A 27,541-nucleotide genomic window follows, 5' to 3' on the forward strand; every position below is an offset into this window, starting at 1 on the left:
ATTTCCAATAGCTAGGGCTGTATGAATACATGAAATTAAAACAATTTTAATGCAGATTTTGTTTAACAACTGCCAATGATGGGGCCTAAAGGTATTGGCATAGTTTAGCTGTGCAGATACTGGTAAACAAATAATCAGAGCTCATAATACCAACACTGACCACGTGACCGCTTGCCTGTCAGGGGTGACGGACTGAGTTTGTGGGGCAGAGGAAGGGGAATTAGCTTGAATGAAAGTCATGAGGGCAGTAAATACGAAACAATGCGCCCCTATAATTTACGCTTTACTTCAGCTAATTATTTTCTACGCTGGCCTGAACGCAGTAAAGGGAGTGTGGCCGTTACCGCACGCGCTCACTTCGTCGGTGGAACAATACCCGTTAAATCCTCAAACTTTTGCCTTTGATTATGGGAAACACTCAGCCACACAGCAGGGATGTTCTCTTCTGGATGCTGCGTTCAGGAGATACTTCTTGCTTATTTTTCCAGACTACACCGCTGGTAGGTGGACTGAAGAGTTCCTGAAATGTAAAATAAGATTTTTTTTTTAATTTGTATTTAAATGTAGCCTATTTTTGTTATTGTGTATTTTATTGTTAAAATTAACTTTTAGTCACATTTAAATAGTTTTACCTATTGTCTTTTGTTTAACTCATTGTTATCAAGAGCAGATGATGTTGTAGGGCACTATATAGGTACAAAAATAGAGAACAAAGTGCTCACTAGTGTTGTTTTGTATGTACTTCTTGTCACATGGCCTTTTTAAAGTGCATCAATGGGTTTTGTAGAGACAACAGTTCACTTGTCTGTCACTATGACTATCTGTGAAACATTTAACAATAAACATCTCCAGCCCCATGTTTTGATTGAGAAAAAATTACTTTCTAAATGTGGTGTTTTGTACTTCTGTAAAAGTTGAAGAAACTGCATCATTAAACTAGCGTTTAACCAACAGAAAATGGTCAACTGGAAGTAGCTGCAAATAACTCATTCAGTCTCTATATCAGCACTGATCACAATGACTGTGAGAATTACCCCAATGACGACTCATCTGAGAGATGTAAGTATGGAGTTTCACATAAAAAAACCACCAACGTTTATAATTTATAACAAGAGATTATGAAAACAGCTTCAAAAATGTATTGTTCTGTTGGTTTTCCAGACAATCTGAGTGTCTCTGCTGGACAAGCATCCCTGAATGCAGCAACAGTTTGGGGTATTTTAAGAGGTGATCTCTACATTTTGCATAGAGAACTGTCATAAGAGGAAATACATATTTATAATAGTCCAGTAAATGAAGAACTTTCGTTGTTACTCATCTACTACTTACAAATCTGTATTTAAATAGGTACATGTGTGTTTGTTTAAACACAGGTCTGGAAACGTTTAGTCAGTTGGTGTATCAAGATGATCTTGGCTCTGTAAGTCTTTTTTCCAAGTTTAGAAAGTTTTTGTGTTTGAACAGTAACTGCACAGTCTCTCTAAAAAGACCTGTTTTCATTTTGGTTTTGCTTTTCCTCTCCTTTTTTTTTCTTTTTCAGTATTTTGTGAATGAAACGTTCATCGAAGACTTCCCCCGGTTTCAGTTTCGGGGGGTTTTACTGGACACTTCACGCCATTATTTACCAGTGCATGCCATTTTAAAAACTCTGGTAATAATTTAAATATAATTTATACTGCAAGCTTCAACTTTAAGTCCCATCAGTTTTTAATATTGCACTTTTTTTGTTTTTGCTAGGATGCTATGTCTTACAGTAAGTTCAATGTTTTCCATTGGCACATCGTTGATGACCCATCTTTCCCATATCAGAGCCGCTCCTTTCCTGAACTTTCTAAGAAGGTGCGGTACACAGATAAGAAAAGCTGCTAAGTTCAAACAAAATAAAGCCTAAGTGCTCCTAATTCCGTACTTGGATTATAGTTTTAACTTGAAAATTGATTTTATTTTGCATTTCAGAGGTGCCTTTCTTTTCTGACATAGAATTGTTGGCCAAGCATTTGTTTAAATATGAGTGCTGGAAATCAGCGTCCGCCTTTACCATAAGCCTCTGTCCTGATTTAGGGGGCTTTCCATCCAGCAACACACATCTACACACAATCAGACGTGAGGAGAGTGATCTCATATGCCAGGATGCGGGGCATAAGAGTCCTTCCAGAGTTTGATTCACCGGGACACACGGGATCTTGGGGAAAAGGTAACACGTCACTCCATGGAAAAAGAATTGGATTCATCCAGATGATCTCAGAATTTTGATACTCTGATGAATAAATCTGATAAGGCCTAGTTTGACTCAGCAAGAATACATTTCTTCTACATTTCCTACCAGAATTGTGAAAGGGCAAATGACACAAATGAGGCTGACTCATTTTCATAATCTGAATACTCAAGAAATGCTGGTAGAAACATTACAAATACTAGAATATTTCTACATTTGGTTTGAATGCTTTTCATGCAACGTACAAGTTAAAGACCCACTCCAATGGAAATTGTGTTTTTGATGTTCTAACATGTTCTTTAGTATTTTTTTCATGATGGAGGATACATTTAAAAGAATTTAAGATTAAAAATGCATTTCTGAGCATTTCTTTATTCAAATTGTGATGGATTAGGAGCAGCTGTTTGAAAAAGCTCTAAAATGTGACGCACACAGCATCTGAAATGGGCGGGGCATAGTCTCACTGCTTTGCTCCATTCTGATGCAACCACCTGTAAACAAATAGATGCATTAATGTCTTCATTTTCCTCGCCCAAGTTGGCTTTTGGCTCAGAACTGTACGGCTGGATAGCTCCAATATTGCTTGCTATTTTTTGTTGCACTGGTAATGTTAGCTTTGGATTGTGAGGGGCCGTAAGGTAGAGGGAGAGAATGTAAACAAAGGGAGGATGGGAAATAGGTGGAGGGTTACTCCCGCGTTAACAGTCACATCTCAGAGGTGAATTTCCTATGAACTCCAGACTATAGGCCCGTACACACCGGGACGAATATTCGCCAGGCGTTATTCGCCAGCGTTTTTCGCCACGTTTTTTGTGTTCACACCCAGGCGATTTTCGCTGACGATGAGTGGAGTGAACATGCAATTTCATTCCCTGACATTAGATGGCGCTTAATGTAAAACAGAAATACTCCTGTACACAAGGTGGCGCTGCGCAAGTTTACGCTTCTGAAAGTCGCTTTTCACTCAGAAGAAGAGAGCAAGTATTTACACGCTTGTCAGAATCAAACAAAGAAAACATGAATATTTCAAGCACCAGTAGCTCCAACTGGTGCTTGGTTCGGGGATATTTTAGAATGTCCGTCATTATTGTTTCGCGGCTGTGTGTAGACGCTACTTGGCGTCTATCTTCTTCGCTGGTATGTGTGCTCAGCAAGGCAGTTTTGTGTTTGAGCGCCCCCAAGTTGTGTTTTACTGTAACTTCAGAAGCTCCAGACACGTGAGCAAAAGCGCCATTCTCATTGGTCGAGTAGATTTCGACGCGACGCGTCGAAAAAAAAAAACGAACCCGAGGCGTTTTTTTTTTTTGACGCTTTAACGCCTGGCGTTTTTTCGCGTCGGTGTGCACACTCTCATTGGGGCCCTTTGTTTAGTCACGAGGCGTTAAACGTCGGCGAAAATCGCCGGCGAAATTCGTCCCGGTGTGAACAGGCCTTATGTCTTAAAAAAAGGACAGGTTTTAGGATTTTGGTTAAAACTTAAATTAAATTAAAAGACCACTAGGAATAATTTTACAATAGACAAACATATAGCTGGAGTGGGACTGTTAAGATTTAAAACAAATCCTTCTTTAAACACCTCAATAGATTTCAAACTACCCAGTAAAAGGAAGTTAGAGAAAAGTTAATAAAAAAACACGTCATATGCACAAATCTTCTAACCCACAGCCACAAAAACTCATTTGGTTTGTCACACCTTTCTTGGCTTAATTCTTAAAATGGACTGTGCAATTTTTAATAAAGCTTATATAGATTCAAGTGTGGACTCTTTCAAGGTCACTGAATGACTCCATCATTCTTCACTTGTAAGCCAATTTCTCTTTTTTAATGTAATCTCTGTCATTCTTGGTGGCATCGATTCATAAACGCCCAAAAACAGTTTCACTCTTGACTATTGTTGTGTTTTTACATGAGATTAACAATATTAGTCTGTAACTCTGTCATACTAGAATTTGTGGGAGGGTTACTCGGTCTTTACTTCATCTGATTAGATCATTTTTGGTTGTAATGGTCTTAGAATTAATCCGTTCTGGGTTGTCAACAACATTTCTAATCCGCTGCTGTTTTGATTATCATCAAAATTCAAGTCCTTTGTCCTTCCTTAGATTTGTTTCTCAACATAATACTATTTGCACGTATTTGGAGAATGTTCTATACTTCAGGAAGTGTTTCCCTCTAACACACATTAACTTTAAGGCTATGAAATATTTTTTGTGTCTATTGGTTTGCACTGGATCGAGCGAATGAAAGGAATATTAGCTTAAACCTCATATGTGAAAGTTCTGACATAATAAATCTTTGAATGCTTTGGCAAGGAAAATATGTGTTTCTCAGACGTTTAACTGAAAAAAAAAATCCAAAAGATTGTTTTTGCTCTGGTAATTTTCAAAGAATGTTGCAAACAATGAATAAAATCAAATACATTTTAAGTTGTTGTATGATTCCAAAATCTAAAATCCAGAGAGCTCTGATAAGTCTTGAAACCATCCTTTCTTCAAATTAGTGCCACTGTGGAACAATACGTTCTGTTGAGATTTCTTTTTTTTTATTTATTTCTCAGGGCAGTCTCACCTGTTGACTCCTTGCTACAAAGGAGGCGCTCCTTCAGGTACCTTTGGTCCTGTCAATCCAGCATTACAGTCCACCTATCAGTTCATGGCATCCTTCTTTAAAGAAGTGACCTCTGTGTTTCCTGACTCATACATCCACTTGGGAGGTGATGAGGTCGACTTTTCCTGTTGGTAAGTTGGCGAAATGGAAAAACAGACTACAAAAATCCCTCGAAAATATGTCTATTTGACCAAATTTAAGTACAGTTGCAAAATACAAGTATGTTAATTGAATTTTTAAAGTGAATATGTTTGGGTAAATATTTGCCTTTATTGTGTAGGAGATCTAACCCTCATGTCCGTGCATTCATGCAGAAGATGGGGTTTGGGGGAGATTTCCCTAAACTTGAAGCATTTTACATTGAAAAGTAGGTTTTCAGGATACATTTTTATAAACAAAAGTAGAAACTGTGGTTTATTGGGTTCTTATATTTTCAGCATCGTGAATATCACATCAGCTAATAACAAGACATCAATTGTGTGGCAAGATGTCTTTGACTACCATGAAAGGGTAGGTGCACATCAGGATTTTACTGTCTGCAGCATCATCATCTCTATACAGATGTGATGTCTAATGCTTATTTGAAGGATGAGACGTCTGTCATGGAAGCACTTTTAAATCAACGTTAATCATAACTATCTCTGAAGAAAATGTGCAGCTTCCTTTCAAAATCTATCCATCAAAATAAAGTTATATTGTCTTTGTAGATTCTCATTCCTCCAGGTAGATTCCATTGAAGTAGTAGGTACTTAGAAATGAGTTAACTGGATTTGGTTTATCTTTTATAATTGAAGGTATTTCATCTTTTCTGAATCGACAAAGCCTTTTTTAGAAGAGATGAAATATCCTCATTAATAAAAGATAAAACTAAGTCCAGTTTACTCTTTTTTTTCCCCTTACCCTTTATGTTGATGCTTAATGGATGTATGATAGCACAGACATTAAAAACTCGTTAAGTAAGAGTTTAAAAAATACATTACTCTGATGAGATACATTTAGATGAGCACTCACCTTTTAATGGACAACTCATGGCTGTTAGCTTCATGTTGCAGCGCAGTGCTCTGTCAGTGGTGGAGGTTTGGAAACATGGCTGTTACCTGTGTAAAGTACGGCAGGTGACCAAAGCAGGACTCCGGGTAATCCTAGCCTCCCCGTGGTATCTGGACCTACCAGGACCCACGCATAACTGGGCTCGCTACTACACTGTGTGGCCCCTTGCCTTTCCTGGTCAGAAAACAACTCGTGTGCTGTGGTTTGCTGAAATCAAACTAACGGTTGTGATGTATACTCTGCAGATTAACCATAAGCTCCTTTAGATGTAGAACACATTTGTGTCTAGGGAAGACTTTCAGACCTAAGATGTTTTAGCTTTTGACTTTGATCGTTTTAAATAGATGTTGCTTGATAAAAATAATGTTTTTATGATTAAAAAAGGTTCAGGATGAAGGAGACTGATTACTTTGGTTCAAATTTAAAATGTAATGATTGGTCATGAGAGACAATAATGACAAGTAATTATTGAATTAAGCAGCAAAAGTAAAACCCTAAAATTGAGTCCCTCCCCAAAAGTCACTGTGATTTCATAAGTTGCTTACGATATACATTTATGTTCTCTTGTCATAATCTGCAAATAATCATTTAAAGGGGAAAAAAAAAATTATGGCAATAAAAAATGGCCCTATTTCTCCTGATGCTAAACCGTTTTTTAAAACAAAAATAACTAACAAAATAATCAATACCCCCGTCTAGCATTCTTGTCTCATCCCCAAGAAAATGATCCTTACAAGAATTTTCAGTCTTTTAATCACATATAAACTAAATATCACATATGGGGCATCGGTAGGGCGGTCGACCCATAATCGAAAGATTGCAGGTTTGATTCCCGCCTTGCACGCCCATGTGTCGAAGTGTCCTTGGGCAAGACTCTGAACTCCACCTTGCCTCTGGTGGGAGGTTGGTGCCAGTGTTCGACAGCGGAGCCGCCATCAGTGCGTGAATGTGTGTGTGCATGGGTGAATAGGTCTGTGAATGTAAAGCGCTTTGGGTCTTTGAAAGAGGGTAAAAAGCGCTATATAAGTATACGCCATTTACCATTTCCCATATAATTCAGGTGCTTTAGTGTGTAATAGTAATTTATAACACCACAAAAAAGTTTTAGACATTTAAAAAAAAAATTTAAATAGCAATAAATGTGAAGAGATCCATTGAGAAAACAATACAAGGACATAATAATGCTCTTCTGTTAGACTGCTCAGTGCTTCACATCTGGGAAAAAAAACCCAGCCGGTTATCAGTCTTAGCTCAGAAGGATTATCAAATCTTGGTGGGATTTCCAAAAGGTCAAAATAGCTCCCTTGTTGTACAGGATTTTCTAGTGTCTGGATTGTTTTGACATTGGGAAAACGCCAGAAGTTCTTGTGTGTATATACATAATTCACACAATTTAATTTGTTAAATCACAAGTTTAGAATTTAAAGTAGCAAATGGAAGAGGTCTGAACGAACTTCATTTAACTCAATTCAGTTTGGACTTGAGTTGCTGTGATGTATTTGAAATGAAATGGTTAGTTGGTGGGAAACTTTTTCCTATTAAAATGAACTGTTTAATTAAATACGTTTAATATTTTTTATTCCATCTCAGGTTCTGAAAAACAGAAGAGGCTGGTTATAGGGGGTGAGGTCTGCATGTGGGGGGAATATGTCGACGCCACCAATCTCTTCCCAAAACTCTGGTATGAGATTGATACGAAACCACAAACGTATTTAAATAAATCTACATGACAGTGTCAATGATTTTCCTAAATCTCACATCCAAAATTCCAGGCCAAGAGCAAGCGCTGCTGCAGAGAGACTGTGGAGTGACGAGAAGCAGACCTCCAGTGTGGAAAAAGCTTTTCCTCGACTGGAAGACTTCCGATGCAAGCTGCTGAGGTGTTCAACTTTTTCCAATTCCAATTCCACCTTTTTTGAAGCTTGTTTTTGTGATTCATTCTTTTACTTGCTTTCTTCTTTTACTTGCTTTCTTGAATTTGTTTTTTTAGGCGTGGAATCCAAGCAGGGCCTCTCAATGTGGGACATTGCAAACACGAATATCAAAGTGTTTGAAGATGAACAGAATTTCACCTTTCGGAGCATTCAGATAATAAAATACAATGTTTAGGGATTTTTATGAACATAAATTATTGAGTACTGTTTTTTTGCCATAGAAATCAAATGTTCAGGAAGTTACTATTAACATACAGATTTTGTGATTGACTTTTAACATTTGGTTGTAATATTTGGGATATTAAAACATACATACTGTATATTTTATGCAGGTGTTTAAAGCAATGGGATTGATATGTAATAAGATTCCAAGAATGTTTAGATCATATACCTATCTTGTTGTTTTCTAATAGGTAAAAAGGTGAAAAACAAAATGGAAAATTTGAAGAACAAAATCAAAACAAACCGGTAATTGTATGTAAAATCCATAGTAGTAGTGAAGTAAAATTTAGCAAATAATCTGCCTTCTAGTGTGTTTAATGGTGCATTTTCCCAATGTGTGCTTGTTTTTTTAATTGACTTTTCCCAGTTGAGAAGAAGCCAGTCGAGAATCGAAATCGCAATGTCCAAACTTAAAGATGGATTCTAGTTAAACATGACTTCAATGTTTATCACAGTAGTTTTGAAAGCAATTGGCCAAAAAACATAACAACAATGAAAGCATTTCTTTCACATTGATTCTTTGAGCATTTCTAGGAGCCAAAAACCAGATTTTCCATATGAGTAATTTTAGCCCTTTTTGACTCTCACAGGGTTGTAGCTTCATTGTCTTGTTGTTAAAATATTCTGAAGGATCTTAAAAAAAGAACTGTCCTAAATCCAAATCTGTGTGTGAAGGACAAACTGTTTTTGCTCAATCCCTTAAATGATCTTTTAAAGCAAAATCTATGATGCCAAGACAGACAAACAAGGCATTTTGGTCAACACTATCGAACAAACTGCAAACAAAAGAAAAATTACCTGAATAAAAGGCACTTTGGAAATTAACAAGTGTCTATTGACTGAAACAATGATGCAACAATAAAACATGTGCAGCAGTGATTTTAACAAATGTACGTAATGTCATTCAACCAAAGGGCTGAAGGGAAGGAGTCTGAAACAGTCTTTACCTCCAACCTGAACAATGTGAACGATCTATGCCGGACTGGGTCCCTAAGGAGGATTGCAGCTCTCTTGATGGATCTGATAGCCTGTGGAAGACAATGGAGCTCTAATGATCTCAGCAATTTACACCACTCTGCATGGGTTAGTGGTCCATCACAGGAGTGCTGTGGCTAACAGAGATGCAGCACATCAAGATGTTCTTAGCAATATAGATATAAAAGTTTCAGTAGATGTTGTTTAAGCTTTAGAGGAGGTTTCGATAGATATTATCAATGTTAAAATCCAACAATGGATGACTTTAAATGTGTTAAGCATCAATTCAGGAAAAAATAAATATTAGGTTCTGTTGTTTAACATTCTTTTCTAAGTTGAGGGCTTAAAAGAGCAATTTCTCCTTTCTTTTTCCCAACAAATTGACAGTGTAAATATGTATTTATGCAAAATGAGAATATATGCACATAACATAGATTTATTTTTGACACAACCAAACAGAATACTAACATATTAACAGTTAACAGAAAGTAATATATGCAATCACACTTACCCTCAGTCTACTACTAGGTGCATGTTTCTCCCAAAAAAGTCACCACACTGCTGTGACCTGAAAATAACAAAGGAAACACCAACAAACGTAACCACAAGGAATGGCAGCAAGTATCATGTGTGAACTGAAAAAATAATGAACTGTACTTATTCGCTTTTCTTAGTAATAACCTCTAATTATATTTTTTAAATGAACCTTTATTTATTCACAGTTAAGAACAAATTTTTGCTTATAATTGTACAGAATAAAGTCTTGTATGGGACAAGAACTAGAAAATGATTTTTTTAGTCTCTAGTTTCCATCAACTTGATCTTGATGATTAGAAAACTGTAACTTATCAAGAAAACTGTCGAAGAGCCACAGGGAAGACATTTTCACCTATTACTTCATTAAAATGTTTTTTTTTTAATTAGGGAAACAATTTACCCACTGGATTAGCTCACAATTCAACCATAAACTGTTACTCTGATTATTTTAGATAAAGGATTTTAATGATGTGAAAAATGTCAGTGAAACCTGCAGTATGTAGCAGTATGAAGTAACACTAAAAGAAAACAAATATGAGTAACCTATAAAAAATCAATAATGGTAGTATGAAATATTGGCCAGGTTTTTCTTTTTATAAAGCCTGTCAAAGCCTTTTGTCTTTGTGCGCATGTTTCATCTGTATCTGCTAACACTGACACACTCACCCAGACAACTTCTTACCTATTTAACTTTTGTTTTAGTTTTTACATTTTCCTGCTAGTTTTGTAAGAATGATTAAAAATCAGTCTCTGTCCATCTTGTTTTAGACCCATGATTTGGTCATTTCAGAAGAAAACTTTCTACCCACAGTGTTCAGGTTAGGTTTCACATTCCTGAAAATAAAATCCTTTGACAACATGAAAACAAGAAGAAATACTCATAATTAACATCCGGATCTATGCAGGGCAAAGACATATTACTACCTTCAGTATGAATTCAGCTCTAAGTCCTCACTAAAGATTCATGGACAGCAGTTAACTTAAGTCGTAACTTTCATTTTCATTATCAATACAACTTTGTGTTGACATATTTTAGTGATCTATGCCCTCCAACTGTCAGTGTTTGGGTTGAATATACATCTGTTTTTATAATTTAAAACCAGTGCAAAGAAAAACCACTAAGAGTTGGCGTTACCTTGAATATTGTGTTCATGTTGCACAAGTAGGGTCTGTAAGTCTATAACTATTGCTGTACCTCAAAACAACTTTTCTGTCTTGTCTCAGCTTTAGCTAACTATTTTCCCAATAATCACCATTTGATCTCTCAGACAAAGCGTGTCTGTCTCCCTCTGGAGACCAACAGGTGAGACAGACACACCTGAATGACCCAACAGGGTCTGTAGTGGGCTCAACCTAGAAATACACTATGGCTTCTCAAAAACAATAAGTCAGAGACTTTCAAAGCATATATTGGGGCTCTCTTTTATTATTTCAGACCATGCTCAAATGAATGAAGAGTGTATGGAGAAATACAGCAAAAACCAATACATTCATACATTTTTCCTAGCAAAAATTTGCAATATGTTTTTAAAAAGTTAAAATGTTTTTCCTCACTTAGACCATAAGTGAAGTTCCTTCACCTGTTGAACTTAGATGACACGACTTTGATATGGACTGAGATAACTCATAGGCTCATATTTGGATTACAGTAATGACAGCAGATGGCAAGGCGGGGCAATCCCCGGCAGCCATAGTGCTGACACCTCAATCCTTCTTCTTCATCTGACTTTGGGGCACAACAGGAAATGCTGAACTGAAACCCAACAAAGCTTAGTCAAGAATGCAATCAAGTAGAAATGATAGATTTTTAAAAATATTTTCTATTTTCTTTCAATTCTTTCAGCTTTATTTAAAAATTCCAAAATATATGATTAGCCTTTTGATAGATTTCAGTCTGAAAGAAATATATTGAATTGTTTGGCAACAAGTTCACAGGTTAATCTCTATCTTTGATAAAAGCTGTCGCATTAAGAAACCACATGCAAACACTGATGCAAAGCTTTAAGCTAGAACATGAGGCCATCATCTCAAGGACTATATAGATATAATTCAAATATATGTACAGTTCTTGCACAAAAAAGCTTCTTAGACTTGCACATGGCTTTAGAATTATAAACCGTGCACTGCAGCTGAAAAAAGCTAAATATCTTTGAACCGACACGCTGCTTCAGAACTCATCAATGTGCAACAGCTGATCAGTTTGGGGTCACAAGCAACTGAGCTGGGTTTTAATGGTGACGTGTTCCAAATCACCTGCACACCTCTGTCATCATCAAATTTTCCACTTAATACATAATCACTTGGCTCATGGCAGCATGCTGCTAAAGATTGACCTGCATCCAAACAGTAATCACACGGCTCAGACCTGAAGGAACGTGACAGTTATCCTCAGCAGGTAAAACCTCAAAGCAGCACTTTGCTGATGGCTGCAGCCTCTTTGCTGTGCAGAGAGCAGACTGTTGTACGTTCAAGAACCTAAACCAGGAAAATACTCATTTAATGCATAATTCTCTGAGCGTGTTGTCTTTAACAGATGTGACCATTGCATGTGTGCATCATTAATCACATAGTAATCACAGTTGAAAATATCACAGGCAAATGCACACAAAGGCATGTTGTTTCGGGAACATGTTCTGCTCATTTAATTACTTTTTTTTCTGTAGTTTGCACCAATATTTCAAAAATCCATTTTTGAGGGCTTTATTGGTTTGAAAAAGAGCACAAAGGTTACAATAAAGCAAAAATGGGCTCCTGCATTCAGAAACGGGAGCATTTTTGTGGGGGCACTTTGGGCTCTGCCCTGTTGGTTCTGCGTTGGGAACTGAAATTGGCTGATCCCAGATTACCCAGTTCCAGCATCTTGGTTCAGTAGTCATCAACCTGTGAAGCGCCTCAGGTGTTAGTTAAGAGTCGTCCATGACAGGTTTGTCGCCCCTTTTTGATTTATGCACTTTGGTAATTGGACATCACTGTCAGCAAGCAGAGCATTTTCACACCTTCTCCCCTAAACCCACACAGAAAATCTGAATGACGTTTTTTGTGTATGATGCCCATCACATAACCACACTCTGGTGGTTGCTGTTGAATCTCTGTCCCTTACCTCCATTGCTCAAGAATGAGGGGCCATTAATCCTTGTATTTACCAATGACATTGACTAATACCTTATGTATTATGTAGTGACTAATACCTTATGTAGTTTTTGGAATTATTATTCTACTTTTCTTCTTTCCTCCTATTATTTGTGCTGTTCCATAACCCCCCTCCCCCATATGTCCTCTTTTTTCCTCCATGGATAATGTTAAGTGTCTTTTTCCCCATCATCTTCTGCTATGACTTTCTTTAAATGGGAGCCCATATTGTTGGAGACTGAGTTTATTGTACTAATCTAGGCTGGATGCATTCTCGAAGATTAACTGTCATTGTCCAGACCTTGAGAGCACAAAGCCTAAATACACTTACTAAACTACAAATGAGGCTAACAAAAATACTGCCATATATATATCAACAAGTTAAAAATAGTCCCATTTAGAAATATTCAATTCCAACAGGGTTTAAGGTAGATGCTCAATGGGGCACAATTTAACCAAAAGTCCTACTGTTGATGAAATCATCAGTAAGTTATCTTATTCATGACAAAAGTTTATCACTGCTTTCTTTTTTAAAGCACTCAGGGTGAAGATGTTGAAGAATAATTTGTTGGGTAAATTAAGTGGGTTCTGTGACTGGTTGATTTACCTTCATGGAGGGTAAAGATTAAGAGGATGACAAATCAACATTTGCTGACACAGGGCCTGGTGTTAATCTGCTTGTCTTCCTCCTGAAAGCCTCTAGACAATTCAAGCTACGGGACTGACCCCAGGAACTCCACATTACACCAGAGACGCCAGGAGGAGACAGCAGGACCGACCCGTCTTTACCTCTTAAAATAAATGAGAAATACAACAAAGGAACCATAAGAAAAATTCCCAAATTACTTTATATGAAGGAGGAAAAATAACCTGTCATATTTTTCTGAAAGAATTAACCAAAATCCTGAGAAATCACAAGAAAATACCTAGAACGAATGGAGGAGCATGATATAAAAACGGATATGTATTCATCAGACCACACACAACAGACCATTGACGGATGTCAATCAGGTGAGGCCTTAACTTTATCAACATATATAATATCTTTTAAGATTATTTTAATGGAGAACCTTCAGTTAAATCTACCCAGTCTGTGCCTTTAAAGGCTGTAGAGTTTATAACACTAGAAAAGTACTTTAAGAACTAATCAAAGCCTTGTTAAAATGTTACTGAAGCAATCTAATCATAATTTCTATTCTTTTTTAGTCTTGGCAGAAAAAAGTCCTCGTAAAGGTCGTGGCCCAGACGTGCTTTGTAAAGTGTGCTCTGATTCCAGCAGTGGTAAACACTACGGCATCTATGCCTGCAATGGCTGTAGCGGCTTCTTCAAACGCAGCGTGCGGAGAAGACTGATTTACAGGTGAGGTGGAGCTGCCTGGGAACCAAAAGTCCGAGCAGAAAACATCAAGGACACAAACGGCGGTCATAATCTTTTCAAACCATTTCAAACTGTTCTATAAAATGATTGCAGATCAGACAGTGTCCCCAGACAGAGATGTTAAGCCTGTTTGTTTAGCTGTACAAGAATGAAAAATGTATGTTCTTAAGTTATATATTCTTTATTTTATGTTTTAGGTGCCAGGCTGGAACTGGAAGGTGCCCTGTTGATAAGGCCCATCGGAACCAATGCCAAGCTTGCCGACTTAAAAAGTGTCTCCAATCTGGGATGAATAAAGATGGTGAGAAATGTCAGCATATTTGATAACTCCAGTCATAGTCTTTTTTTTCATGAATGAATGAATGAATGAAAAAAATCAGTCATAGTCTGTGTTTTTTATATAGCTGTGATGCTTTTTTTTCTTTTTTTATGTCAGCTGTGCAGAATGAGCGACAGCCTCGAAGCACAGCTCATGTCAGCCTAGAATCCCTTAATGTAGAGGCTAAAAAGGAGCACTTGGCCACCACAAGGGAGTTCTCAACCTCAGATCCCTACTCATCAGCCATCTGCAGACCTCTGGTTACTTCATCTGCCTCCAATTCATCCACTACACAGCCTTGCAGCAACCCAAGTATCAGCCACCGCTTTATGGTCAACCTGTTGACTGCAGAAACCTGTGCAAAACTGGAGCCTGAAGATGGTGAGGTCACCAAGGAGAATTAAAATCAATGACTGTTTCTTTAAGCTGCAGTTCTTACGTTTTTGTTCAGGGTTATATTGGGGGAACTGGGTGGGTGGAGGGAGGAATCTGGTGAGGGAGGGGTGCGTTATTGTCTTTTGTTTTTCTGTTTTAATTAATTTTCATATTTTATGACTATTTTATTTGCCTATGTGTAAAGTTATCAAGTGTTATGAGGTCCTATACAAACAAATAAAGTTTGAGTGTGAGTGTACTTGGATTGAAATGACTGTAAACTAGTTCTTTTTTCCTGACTCACAGTGGAAGAGAATATTGATGTCACATCAAATGATCCAGAGAGGCATGACGCCTTAGAAGGTCACGCGTTTAACTCCATAGAGAGCGTGTATGAAACGTCAGCACGACTCCTCTTTATGTCAGTAAAGTGGACCAAAAATTTGCCAATTTTTGCTCACTTGCCATTTCGAGACCAGGTGAGTCTGAGTCTCCAAACAGTTCTGACACGTTTTTGCAGTGCCTCAGTCTTCATGTAGTGGCTTCTCTTGAACTTTGTCAGGTGATTCTGCTTGAGGAATCCTGGAGCGAGATGTTCCTTCTGTGTGTCATCCAGTGGTCTCTGCCCATGGACAGCTGTCCTCTTCTGTCACTGCCGGAGCTTTCTCCCAAGCAGCAGGCCAAGGTCAGCCCGCCAACATCCGACCTGCAGATCCTGGAGGAGGTTTTCAATCGTTTCAAGGCTCTGACAGTCGATCCCACTGAGTTTGCCTGTCTCAAAGCCATTGTGTTGTTCAAGCCAGGTAAGCAATTAATCATTTAGGAGGTTCAGTCACTGCTGACTGCATTTTGTAAGTGTTTGCTGTTTGTCCTTGGTGCAGAAGCACGCAGCCTCAAAGACCCAGAGCAGGTGGAAAATTTGCAGGATCAGTCTCAGGTGTTGTTGGGTCAGCACATTTATTCAGCATATCCCAACCAGAGCACCAGGTGAACCATTTTTACTGTGTTTTTGTCAGAACGCATGGATTTCTAAATGAAAATATCATTAAATATTGCCAATGCTGCTCTTATTTGTCCCACCAGATTCGGGAGGATGTTACTCCTGCTGCCATCCCTTCACTTTGTGAGTTCTGCAAAAATAGGGCAGCTGTTCTTTCAAAGAACCATAGGGAACACACCCATGGAGAAGCTGCTGTGTGATATGTTCAAAAACTGAACACATCCTGTTACTTTAAGTATTTTGATATTGCAGTTTTATTATCCTACAATAATAAGTACTTGATTATTTTCAATTACTACCTAAAGTTTTTCAGTGGTTTTCAGCTTGTTGTCATGTTTAAACATTTTCTTCAGCTTTATCATTGTGATATTTCACGTTAGTCTCAGTTTTGTAATCACTACACACTAATTGTCAATTTAGCATTTAGTCACAAACAGATTTCTTCTTTTAAAAAACCCTGGACATGACAGATGCGATGTGTGAACATGTTTTGATCCTTAAATAAAATGGAAATTCTTAATTGTTTTTATTTTTATTTTTCATTGTTTGCTCCATTTTATTCTGCTAATGAGAGTAACGCTTTTTTCCGTATAATTTGAAAAAGAAACTAATTGAAGTTTAATACTTAACATCAACTTTGAGAACTAATGTCTTAATCGCATTATTTGTCAGACAGTCCCATTTAAAATTTATCACATTTCAGTCTTTTATTGAAATAACAAATGTCATTGTACACTAAAATAAACTACATAGACAAATACACATAACAATGTTGTAAAAAATAAAAAATAAAATAAAACAAGTGAACAGGCAAAGACCACAGCCTAAAAACAGTAACATACAAATCAACAAATGATCAATTTAAAACGTATACAGATTCTTAAATCAGAGAATATTTACGAGAGGGCTAAGGGATGAAATTACACATAAGCAGTCCATAAAGTGGGCTTTAGGACGTGATTGAACAAAAGCAAATAAACAAACAAACAAACAAGCAAACAAGACCCTAATAATTCTTTCTGTCTTATCCTCTTTGTCAGATTGTGTTGAGGGGCCTTATTCAGACCTACAAATCATTCATAAGAAAGACATTTTGTCTTTTAAAACTAATTAGAGGTTAAACTACAGCATTTGATGTCTATTTAGAAGCAGAGATTTTTTTAAAGATAAATGCAATAATAGATATTAACACATGCACAATCTGTTGTTATTAAGAAGGACCCATGTGTGGCATTTAATATTTCTAGAATTTGACCCCCCTGGAAAGGATGAGTGAGTGAAGATCATATGGACTATTTACTCAATGGAAAAATTGACATTTCAACTAAAATGAAAGATATACACTATAAAAAAAGAATGGAAAAAATTGTGCCAATATTTGTAAAACCACTAAAATTCTCAGAGGATTTTGACAAAAACAAAAAAAACAGAACAAAAACAGGCCAAGTGCTGTGTATTATGTTTATTTCTGTTATATGTTGTAGTTGCTGACCTATGTCTGTAAACGCTGACAACTAGAAAACACTCAATGAAAACAAAGTAAAAAAAAAAGGGAAGTTGATGATGGAGACCAAAAGAAATAAGGAACGTAAACACTAGATGGCAGTAGTGAGCATCTTTTATATGGACACCATAAACTTCAAAGGCGAAGAAGAAGAGATGACACAAAACACGGAAGTTCCGCTTGTGGAGCTGTAAATAAACACACATGTAACAACGGCGTGTTTAAAATCAATAGCGATATTTTCAAATTGGTTTTTTTGTCAGTCAGCGGGTGAACGTGATGTTTAGCAGGTCGTATCAGCAGCTCCCCCAGAGAGACTCTAACCTTCAGAGGAGCTCTGGTTTGTCTACGGACTTCCGCTACAAAGGAATTTCCTTTGACTATATTCCAAATGTTACTGCCAACGACTTCACTGGTGAGTATTTGGCTAAAACGGACATTTAGGAACCCATATTTCTATTTTACACGCGAACAACTTCATCTATCATTGTTTAACATCACTCGCTTTTTCACAACTACAATTTCAATGCGTCATGTGATTTATAATATTCATGCATTAACTCAAACAAAACACGACTTACAAATATATGGTCCCTTGTGAAACAAAGTATTTAAAATAAATGTATAAATTAACAAGTACAAATAAGAAAAACTAAAATAAATAATTATTAAAATGAAAATATATCAATATTTCTTCCAAGAGAATAATATCATCATAGTCTTTTCTTTTTAAAGTAAGGACAACACATCATATTTACTAGACACCTCAACCATGCAACCATCAACATCAGTTACCTCCACTTTTAGACTGTTGCAGTTTTATCCCACAAACAGAAGGACAAATGTATTTTCCCCCTGACCTTCAGTTTTTCTGGTCCCTCTGCCTGGAACTTTTTTCCAATCTCCCCTGAAATGATCTAAACTTGCTTCTTTTACATTATTCCGCCCCCTTTATGAGTCCCAGAGAAGAAGTGTCCATACATCAGTGCCTGTGTTTAAAACATGGGCTGACAACTAATGCATCTTGCATCTATTGTACTTTATTAATGTCATGCTGCTCACAACTTTTGCACCGCCCAAATGGCTTTTTCTATATATTCCCATCTAAAATCACTAAGTCACTTTGTTGCACATGACTTTTAATTTTATATTGTAAAATTCTAAAGTCATCATTCTGTTTTATTTTTGTTTTAAATTGAAACTTTATGCATGTGACATATGCTGCTGACCAGGTCACCAATGATGAAGAGATCCTGCTCTCAGTGGGTTTCAACTGCTTAAATTAAGGTTGAATAAAAAAAACTAAAAAAAAACTAGTTATAATAAAGTAATACTTCTTTCTTAAATTAAAAAACACATTTATTTTTTAATAAACAAATGTAAATACATGCTGTAAATCATTTTCAAATTGAAAAGTTTCTTAAATTCATACATGATGTGATTCTTTCAAAGATACCTCGCAGGGATGGTTTTCCTGGATTTGCAACTTGCTTGTCTCCTTCCTTGTTTATACCTGCACCTTGATAACATTTCCTCTATCTGGATGGTTTGTTCTGAAGGTGAGATGAAAATGAATGCATTCAGTCACACTTGCACAAAAATTATTCACCTTAACTTAGATTTTTTTTTTTTTTTCACAGACCGTGCCCAACTATCAGAGGATAGTAGTGTTCCGCCTTGGTCGAATTTGCCCTCCAAAGGGGCCCGGTATTGTATTTGTGCTGCCTCTTATTGACCAGTGGCAGAGAGTGGACCTTCGCACTCGTGCCTTCAACATCCCTCCCTGCCAGGTAAAACCTTTTCCACGCGCTACTGGGAATTAGCAGCTGGGGGTAAAACCTGCAAATATTGAAACACTGTTGATTTATTATTATTATTATTATTATTTATTTATTTATTTATTTTTTTACATCCTTTCAAATGATTTTCTGATAGATGGAAGTTTTAAAGATGCATTTTCTCATGTATGTAGAGCCCTCACACCATGGTGGATTGTTTAAAACCATTTGTTGTAATCAGTTTCTGTGCAACGTTTTATTTACTGTTTTACAGTGTATTAATATCACTTTTAGATGTTTCCTATTTTTAATTTTATGATCATCTTGCATTTTGGTCTATAGAAAATGTAAAATGTGTCCAAAATTTGGAAAATTCAGCAACTAGAAATAAAAGGCAAATAATTAGTTACATTAGTTGTAGTGTCTAATTTGTCCTGTAGGTGGCAGCCATGGTTTATTAATTTCTTTGCCTTTGGATCACCTGTAGTTGAGTTCGAAATAATCTGGGATGAAATAGGATTTTCCATCATTGTTTAGAAGTTCTTTAAAATATATTTTAGCACAAGTTACAGGAAATGCTGTCGTCGTAGGTGATCACTCGGGATGGCGGCTTGCTTTTGGTGGGAGCAGACATCCAGTTCCGGATCTGGAATCCCGTGATGTCAGTTGTATCAGTTCAGGATCTAAACGCTTCCACCAGGATGACTGCTCAGAATGCGCTGACCCACAGTCTGGCCAAAAAGACAGCTCGGGAAATCCAGAGTGAGAGATTGAAACTTGAGGAGTATCTCGGGGTCGGTCCACATGATTTTTTTGAATATATGTTTTAAGAAAATTGTCAAATGTTGTAACTTTTTCTGTTATCTTTATTTTCTATTGCAGATAGACATAAATGAGATGACTCGTCTTTGGGGTCTTGAGGTGGATCGAGTAGAACTGACTTTCGGTTCTCTAGGAAAAGCCTTTGAAGACATAGACGCTGCACCCCATGTCCATTCTTCTATTCCTGGACTAGAGGGCCTCGCTGGCCCCATTCAGCAGCTGGCCATGCAGTTTCTGAGCCCCAGCTGTCCTTCACAGCCCACTCAAGGTAAGGCTAAACACTAAACTCTCAATTTTTTAGTAAAGTATATGTTCACGACTCTAGCCTTTCCTTTTAAATGTGTCTTCTGTACTGCAGACAGCTTAACATTTACAGATGAGCGTCACAGTGGCCCCGAATCTGCGGTCACCACACCCACTTCAGTGGAGGAACTGCTCGGTGGCGTCCAAAGGTTGCTGTCTGAGTCTTTAGTCCGCCATGTTGGAGCCAGTTTCCAGTTTGAGATCAGTTCCATGAATGGGGAACAGCACAGATACTATCTGGATCTCAGCCAAGGTGAATCATTCCTTACAGTGTGGTTTGCCTTTAGAGAAAGATCATTAATATCAACCATCTTACAAACTTTAAAACACAACAAAAAAAAAAGTAATTTACAACTACATTTGGAGAAACAAAACAGAAGAATTGTAATTTATTACATTAAAACCCCAGAGCAGTTAAAAGAAAATCAAAACACACTGGACAGAGATTTTTGGTGGAGTTCTCACATTTGTGTTGTCACAGTACATGTTTGCACAAAAAATGTAAAGATTGGACAAAATAACACACTATACGTTTAGGTGTTGCTTTTAACAGTTGAGTTTTGTTTTTTTTGGGTCAAAATTGGTTTAAAATTTAGCATCAGCTCAAACTGTGTGACCATTTTGTGGGATTCAGAGCATGGAGTGTGGCCAAAGGTGAACTAAACCCCTCCCAAATGATCAGATGAGTCTGATGACAGTAATCACAGCAGCATCAGAACTTACATGACCTAACACTCACACCACTTATAATTTTGAGTTCCTATTTGGGTTTTATGACTTAAAAAATGCCTGATTAAGAAAGTCCTCTTAAATGAAGCAGGGAAAATTTAACGTCCAGCATTAGATGAGATGAACAGGATGTTTTTACTGTTTTTGCAGACCACAGAAACGACTGCTTCTCTGCAGCGTTCATGAAGTTGCTTTAATGGTTAAAAGGATTGGCTTTTTAAAATGCAAAATTAATTCAAAACCCTTAATGTACGTGAAGTGAAGAAAGGACAATAATTCCATTGGATTTCTTCAAACTAAATGACATTAATCTCGTTATCTGAGTTTAATCCATTCAGAAATGAAAATATTTAAATGAAATACTCAGACTGGAACGCATTTGTTTCCTTTTGCAGGCACCGGCAATGCTGGATCTGGATCTTTGCTTCTTGAACCTGATGTCACGCTGAGCATGAGCGATTGCGACCTCCTGGCCATGTTCCAGGGTGGGCTGCAACCACTTGCGGCTTACACCAGTGGCAGACTGAAAGTTCAGGGGGAGATCAGTACAGCCATGAAGCTGGAAGAAGTCATAAAGCTCCTAAAGAAACAGCAATCATAATCACGTATATTTTTCTATTTATTGAAATCTTAACTTTAACTGTAAATTATGTTTTTACTGTAAAATCAAATTCAATTTTGCTTCAAATAAACTACCCTGTTTGCACCCAGTTGCGTAATTAAAATAAACCAACTCAATTATATGTTTACACCATACTTAATAGGAAGTTGCATCACTCAGTTGGGTTGAGATTTCTTTAGATGCTATGTTGTAGATCCATATGCCACAAATTTCTGCAGTATTTATATACCTGGACTTAGAGGTCTGTGTGCACTAAAGGGGGAATCTTCAAAATTATAATCAAAACTTTGTCTTTAAACCAAAGTTTCACATAAATTCTACAACTCAATTCAATTTTATTTATATAGCCCACTATTTAAAACAGTAGTCATCTCAATGGGCTTGAAACCGGTAATTGTGTAATAAATATGAATAATAAAGAACATAAAGTCATAGAATTCAATAAGTAATGGCGAAACTAAACTGAACAGACTAAGCTAAAGTGGGCATCCCTGCCCTTATACCCTCCTTCGCGTTAAGGAAAAACCCCCTTAAAAAAATCAGATTCCGGAAAAAAGAGAAGAAACCTCAGGGTTGCCCAGATGAAGGAGGGATCCTCCCTAGGACGGACATGCGATGTACCAGAACTCTAGAGAAGAATTAGCTTATCTAACACTAGAACTACATATGTAAATAGTCCAGCAGATGGACTTCATCCAGATGAGTGAGGGGATGGCTGGGGGCGCGATATGAGCCAGAGGTAAGGTCCAACTGAATCTTTATCTTCAGTATGACTACTGGTACATTTATAATCCGCACACAGCCGAAGAAACAAAAAATTTCGAAAGTTAACAAAAAATGATCTTGTAAACTAGGTCAGATTTAGTGAGATAATATGACTTCAGTGAAAAAATTAGTTTGCAAAAAAGCAGTTTCCCTTTTTCTTTCCCATTTTTCCCAGCAATTTCTTTTTTTTTTTACTAGAATGAATCATTAGGATCAGGTTCTTGTATACTTTTTTAATAGTACCTTCAGAAAAACATTTTGTTGCTGCTCAACATGATGGCACTGTATCTGCTTGGTTGTTTGGTTAAACTTCGCAGCCTTGACAAAAGTGGGCCTGACTATGTGGACCGGCCTCCTACCTCCCTTTTTTTTTGCTTGGTAAGCCGGCGTGGCTGTCCAGGATAAAGCAGAGTGAGGAGTGTAGTCTCTAAGATGGCCAGGTGGCATATGTGTCGGAGACCTGTGGGGCTGCCGCTGTCCTGGGCAGAGGAGCCGATAGCATCAGGTGCACGCTCCAGCAGCAGCATGCCTGTCATCCGGCAGGCATACCCGGAGAGCAGCAGCGTTGTCAGGCCTTTCAATGAGATTCCCGGACAGTGGAAAAACGGGCTGGTCAACCTGTACAACTTCTGGAAACTGGACGGCTTCAAAAACCTTCATCGGATCATGGTGCAGAACTTCAACACATTTGGACCCATTTACAGGTAAAGAACAAAAAAAAAACATTTTGCAAAATAGTCTGATTTTTAGACACAACAGTAATGATGTGACTGGAAGTTAAGGCTTCACAAGGTCGAATAAATACAGAAGATGAAAAGGCCTTTTCATTTTTTCTCTCTTTGTGTCAGAGAGAAAATAGGCTATTATGAAAGTGTAAATATCATCAAACCTGAAGATGCTGCAACCCTGTTTAAAGCTGAAGGCCACTATCCCAAAAGGCTAAAGGTTGAACCTTGGACATCATACAGAGACTACAGGAACCGTAAATATGGAGTTCTGCTGAAGTATGTACTCTGACACGCTGTCATCACGGTTCAGCTTCCGCTCGATTGATTTCAATCGAGCGGATAAGTCACTTTATCAGCTTTAGAATTTTCTGTATCATCTTCTTTTATAGGGACGGTGCAGACTGGAGATCAAACCGTGTGATTCTTAATAAGGAGGTGATTTCCCTGAAGATGCTGGAAAACTTTGTGCCTTTGCTGGATGACGTGGGTCAGGATTTTGTGGCCAGGGTTCACAAAAAGATCAAGCGAAATGGCCAGAACAAGTGGACCACAGACCTTTCTCAGGAACTGTTTAAATATGCCCTGGAGTGTAAGACTTGCATTTCCCCCCCATTTGTGTCAGTCTGCATGTATGCAGCTATTCTCACAAAGCTCTTTGTCTTTGTCTCATCCCATCCTCCACAGCTGTGGGCTCAGTACTGTATGGGGAGCGTTTGGGTTTATTGCTGGACTACATCGACCCTGAAGCCCAGCACTTCATTGACTGCATCACCCTCATGTTCAAAACTACCTCGCCCATGCTGTACATACCCCCCAGTGTGCTCAGGCGCATTGGATCAAAGGTGTGGCGGGACCACGTGGACGCTTGGGATGGGATATTCAACCAAGGTGAGACTATTATCTGACTTTTGTTGTCTTTAAACAGTTTTCTAAAACAGTTCTGAGGTTTTTTGTTGCACTTCTATCTTTTCGGTGCATCAGCGGACCGCTGCATCCAGAACATCTATCGGGAATTACGTCTGGAGACAGGAACCTCTGAGAAATACCCAGGAGTCCTGGCTAGCCTCCTGATGTTGGACAAGCTGTCCATTGAAGACATTAAGGCCAGCATCACTGAGCTAATGGCTGGAGGAGTAGATACAGTAAGAATAAAGAAATTAATGAAAATATGTCACTTACACGAATGTATGACTGTTTAATTCTTTGTTGTTTTTTTTTTGTCTATCAGACTTCCATAACACTCCTATGGACTTTGTATGAATTAGCCAGACACCCCAGCCTCCAGGAGGAACTGAGGTTGGAGGTGGCTGCAGCTCGAGCTGCAAGTCAGGGAGACATGATGGAGATGCTGAAGCGGGTTCCTTTGATCAAAGGGGCTATAAAAGAAACATTAAGGTGAAAAAAAAACATTTGAAAAGGTTAAATTTTAGAAATGAGACAGCATAGATAGACAAAAGCTTTTTTTTTAATCAAAAGGCTCCTCGTGATTAGTTTGTCTCAATGACTCAATAAACAAATAAAGCCAACATTTTATTGGAATATTTTCATACCTCAGGTTACATCCTGTTGCCGTGAGTCTGCAAAGATACATTACAGAGGATATAGTGATTCAAAACTACCACATCCCGGCTGGGGTAAGAAGCAGTTTTTTCAAAACATAGGTGCAAAAATGACATGACTTCTCTGACTTTTTCTACTTTTCTTGTTGGTGTTTGTGTCTAGACTTTGGTCCAGTTGGGATTGTATGCAATGGGAAGGGACCCTAAGGTGTTCTTTCGTCCAGAGCAGTATCAGCCCTCCCGCTGGCTGAGGACAGAGACACACTACTTCAGAAGCTTAGGATTCGGCTTTGGCCCTCGCCAGTGTTTAGGACGCAGAATAGCTGAGACAGAGATGCAGATCTTCCTCATCCACGTGAGATCATTAACATTAGAAAGCTTAACCTGCACAGTTGATTATTATCAGTAAAATATGCTCGTTTTGAACAATATATCTCTCTTGCAGATGCTTGAGAACTTCAGAGTGGAGAAACAGCGACACATTGAAGTGCAGAGTACCTTTGAGCTTATTCTCTTACCAGACAAACCAATAATACTGACTTTGAAACCACTACAAGCTAATCCCTAGCATCAAGCTGGAAGATTTGTGGTGTGCGGTAAGTAAAGATGAATTCTGTTGCCCTGTTTCCTCCCATTCAATTGTAAAGGGCTTCACCAAACACCACTTTAAAAAGGTTGGAAAATCTTCCAAAACGTCAACAGGGAGTGACAAAACATTAGGAAAGGAAAAAAGAGCTGCAATGGACATCAAGGACCTCATTGATTGACTATCTAATTTAGAAAGCACTTATATATACTGTACATACTTTATTTAGAGATTTGACTAGCTTTAAAAGTGTAATGTACAATGTGTTGAAAAACTGGAATGTACATGCAGATAAAAAAGATGTATTTATATAAGCTTAATAAAGAATAGAAATGATGTTAAAATGTAATTATTTTGCATTTTATATGAAAATTAAGACAGTTTTGTTTATCAAGAATGACTGTGAAGGTTCTGACGCTTACTCCGTTTGCAAAAAACATTTTTTTCCCCATTAGAATTTATTTTGACATGAACAAAATAAAGGCATGTTCCTAAAACAAAATGATCTCAATAAGATATGAGGGTGACTACGAATTTATATTGTTCATTTATACTTTTAGCCTGAATGTTTAGTATCTGGACTGGCTTTTTCTTAATTACTTCACCAATTCTCTGGTAATTAAGATTCCTATTTCTACAAAAATTGCACAAAACACAAACATATATTATTTTTAATATTCACTCCAGGGGTGAGTATTAGTTTTTTTATTAGTTTTTGTCATTATGAATAAGCCAAACCTTACATACATTATAGTAGTGGGTTTAAAGGTTGTCATCTGGACTTGGTTTTTAAAGTTGAAGACGTTTCACCTCTTATCCAAAAGGCTTTGTCAATTCTGAAATAGCTGGTAAAAGAGCTGGTTTATATGCTGGTTTAAACATATAAACCAGCTCTTTTACCAGCTATTTCAGAATTGACAAAGCCTTTTGGATAAGAGGTGAAACGTCTTCAACTTTAAAAACCAAGTCCAGATGACAACCTTTAAACCCACTATGATGGATTCTGATGAATGAGAGACTTACATACATTATTATTTTTCTTTTAGGCATTTTCCAATTTAAAAAAAAAAAAAAAAATTACAACTATTCTCTTGTAATTTTCTGCCACCAGCATCCGCTCTTCTTTTTAAATCAACCCATTTATCAGCATCTGAGTAAGTCTTTGTTGTAAATAAATATTGTTAACGTGAAATTGGTTAGAAGTATCAGGAATTAAATTTGCACTTAACAGTGATATGACCCCTGCAAACCAAAATACACACTTTCCTTTCATTTTGAAATAAGGTCTCTATAAAACTAATCAACAGCTGTTTTTTTTATTTTATTCTTTATAGAAAGAACTCTGGATAAACAAAACATCTGGTTAAACCGAAGGGACTCTTGTTGATGCTGAAAACTCTAATAGCTGCTATTTCTCACTGTCTTATGGGGGACAAAACGTACGGTATCTTACTTCTGTCTCCTGTCAACATTTGACAAAAATGCTAAAATGTTAGAATTGAACCATTAGAGCTTTGGTTTGATGTCTTCGTCCAGTCAGCTTTTCTGCAGCTATAAGATCCTGGTTTGCTTGAATTTAATAGCAACTTTTAAAAAAAGATTTATTTGCAGTGAACTGCCTTATAATTGGTAAAAGAAAAGGTTTGAATATTACTTTATTTACCTGCTTGCAACCTTGATAGTTAAAACTTTTCTATAATGACAAAATAGTACATTTTAGATGTTTTTGCAGCTATAATGATCAAATGATGCCTCTAAGTTTGTATGGATTTGGTGACTGCTGAAGTTCCATCCATCCCCTTTACTTTGGTGTAAGCAGAGACCTTCAGCAGTAACTTCTCAGTGAGGGTCACAAACTGTCCTTCAGGAGATAAGGGTTGTTATAACCACAGAGCTTATCGGGGTCCATGGCCCAAATGAGCTGTCTTATCACAAAATGCCACAGACTGGTTGGTAAAAGACACCCACAAGGATTTACAAACACAAAAAAGACTCTGTTTACGTAATAGCTTTTTATTTTTATTTATTTTTTGCTATTGAAATGACCTTACGGTTCTTTCCAAAGATCTAGATTTTTTTTTAAAATCCAGAGCAGGCCGTCATCTGCTTTTTAAAAACAAAATGTTTCGCTTTTTTTTTTTTTTAAAACATAGCGGTCAGGACAGTTTTAAATAAGGTTATGATTGCAGAAAGATTGCTACAAAGTTACTACATCTTATGAGAAATCGAAATAAAATTTCATCAAGATAGTTTATGTTTGGCAGTAAAGTAACTAAAACAAGTGCAGTGGTGGTATTGTACTGTACATACAGTAACACATAACCTCTTATTCTCTTCTTCTGGTCGTTGGGCAAATGTTTGCAAAATGATGAAAAATGAATGCTTTCTTTGCATCACAAAAGCA

The 27,541-nt window shown here is 37.3% G+C and overlaps 4 protein-coding genes across 4 annotated transcripts; all 4 read left to right on the forward strand.

Annotated features, from left to right (window-relative positions):
* The first annotated feature begins 109 nt into the window (after positions 1-109).
* On the forward strand, positions 110-8,325 carry hexa (hexosaminidase A (alpha polypeptide)). The gene is made up of 14 exons (XM_004069992.5): positions 110-500; positions 955-1,059; positions 1,162-1,227; positions 1,374-1,420; positions 1,541-1,651; positions 1,738-1,839; positions 2,062-2,194; positions 4,773-4,953; positions 5,103-5,189; positions 5,260-5,332; positions 5,875-6,049; positions 7,463-7,553; positions 7,645-7,752; positions 7,863-8,325. Exons 1-14 carry the CDS (start codon positions 230-232, stop codon positions 7,924-7,926), a joined length of 1,614 nt encoding a protein of 537 aa, XP_004070040.1. The 5' UTR covers positions 110-229; the 3' UTR covers positions 7,927-8,325.
* A 5,082-nt stretch (positions 8,326-13,407) lies between these two features.
* nr2e3 (nuclear receptor subfamily 2, group E, member 3) lies at positions 13,408-16,545 on the forward strand. The gene is made up of 8 exons (XM_004069624.5): positions 13,408-13,680; positions 13,876-14,029; positions 14,245-14,348; positions 14,484-14,747; positions 15,048-15,220; positions 15,304-15,544; positions 15,623-15,728; positions 15,825-16,545. The coding sequence occupies exons 1-8, from the start codon at positions 13,605-13,607 to the stop codon at positions 15,955-15,957; spliced, it is 1,251 nt and encodes a 416-aa protein (XP_004069672.1). The 5' UTR covers positions 13,408-13,604; the 3' UTR covers positions 15,958-16,545.
* Positions 16,546-17,346: 801 nt separating this feature from the next.
* Positions 17,347-21,583, forward strand: stoml1 (stomatin (EPB72)-like 1). Its single transcript, XM_023955785.2, has 7 exons — positions 17,347-17,660; positions 18,698-18,804; positions 18,886-19,035; positions 19,614-19,817; positions 19,906-20,113; positions 20,204-20,401; positions 21,273-21,583. The coding sequence occupies exons 1-7, from the start codon at positions 17,525-17,527 to the stop codon at positions 21,476-21,478; spliced, it is 1,209 nt and encodes a 402-aa protein (XP_023811553.1). The 5' UTR covers positions 17,347-17,524; the 3' UTR covers positions 21,479-21,583.
* A 1,084-nt stretch (positions 21,584-22,667) lies between these two features.
* On the forward strand, positions 22,668-25,634 carry cyp11a1.2 (cytochrome P450 family 11 subfamily A member 1, tandem duplicate 2). The gene is given in 13 exon segments (NM_001163086.1): positions 22,668-22,798; positions 22,800-22,806; positions 22,808-22,831; positions 22,834-22,859; positions 22,862-22,968; positions 23,113-23,268; positions 23,382-23,581; positions 23,677-23,880; positions 23,974-24,134; positions 24,221-24,387; positions 24,548-24,626; positions 24,715-24,906; positions 24,997-25,634. Coding segments are annotated over 13 exon segments (1,548 nt in total). The 5' UTR covers positions 22,668-22,696; the 3' UTR covers positions 25,120-25,634.
* Positions 25,635-27,541: the final 1,907 nt, after the last annotated feature.

This window comes from Oryzias latipes, chromosome 6, assembly GCF_053564925.1.
Source record: "Oryzias latipes strain Hd-rR chromosome 6, Olatipes_Hd-rR_3.1".
Lineage (NCBI taxonomy): Eukaryota > Metazoa > Chordata > Actinopteri > Beloniformes > Adrianichthyidae > Oryzias > Oryzias latipes.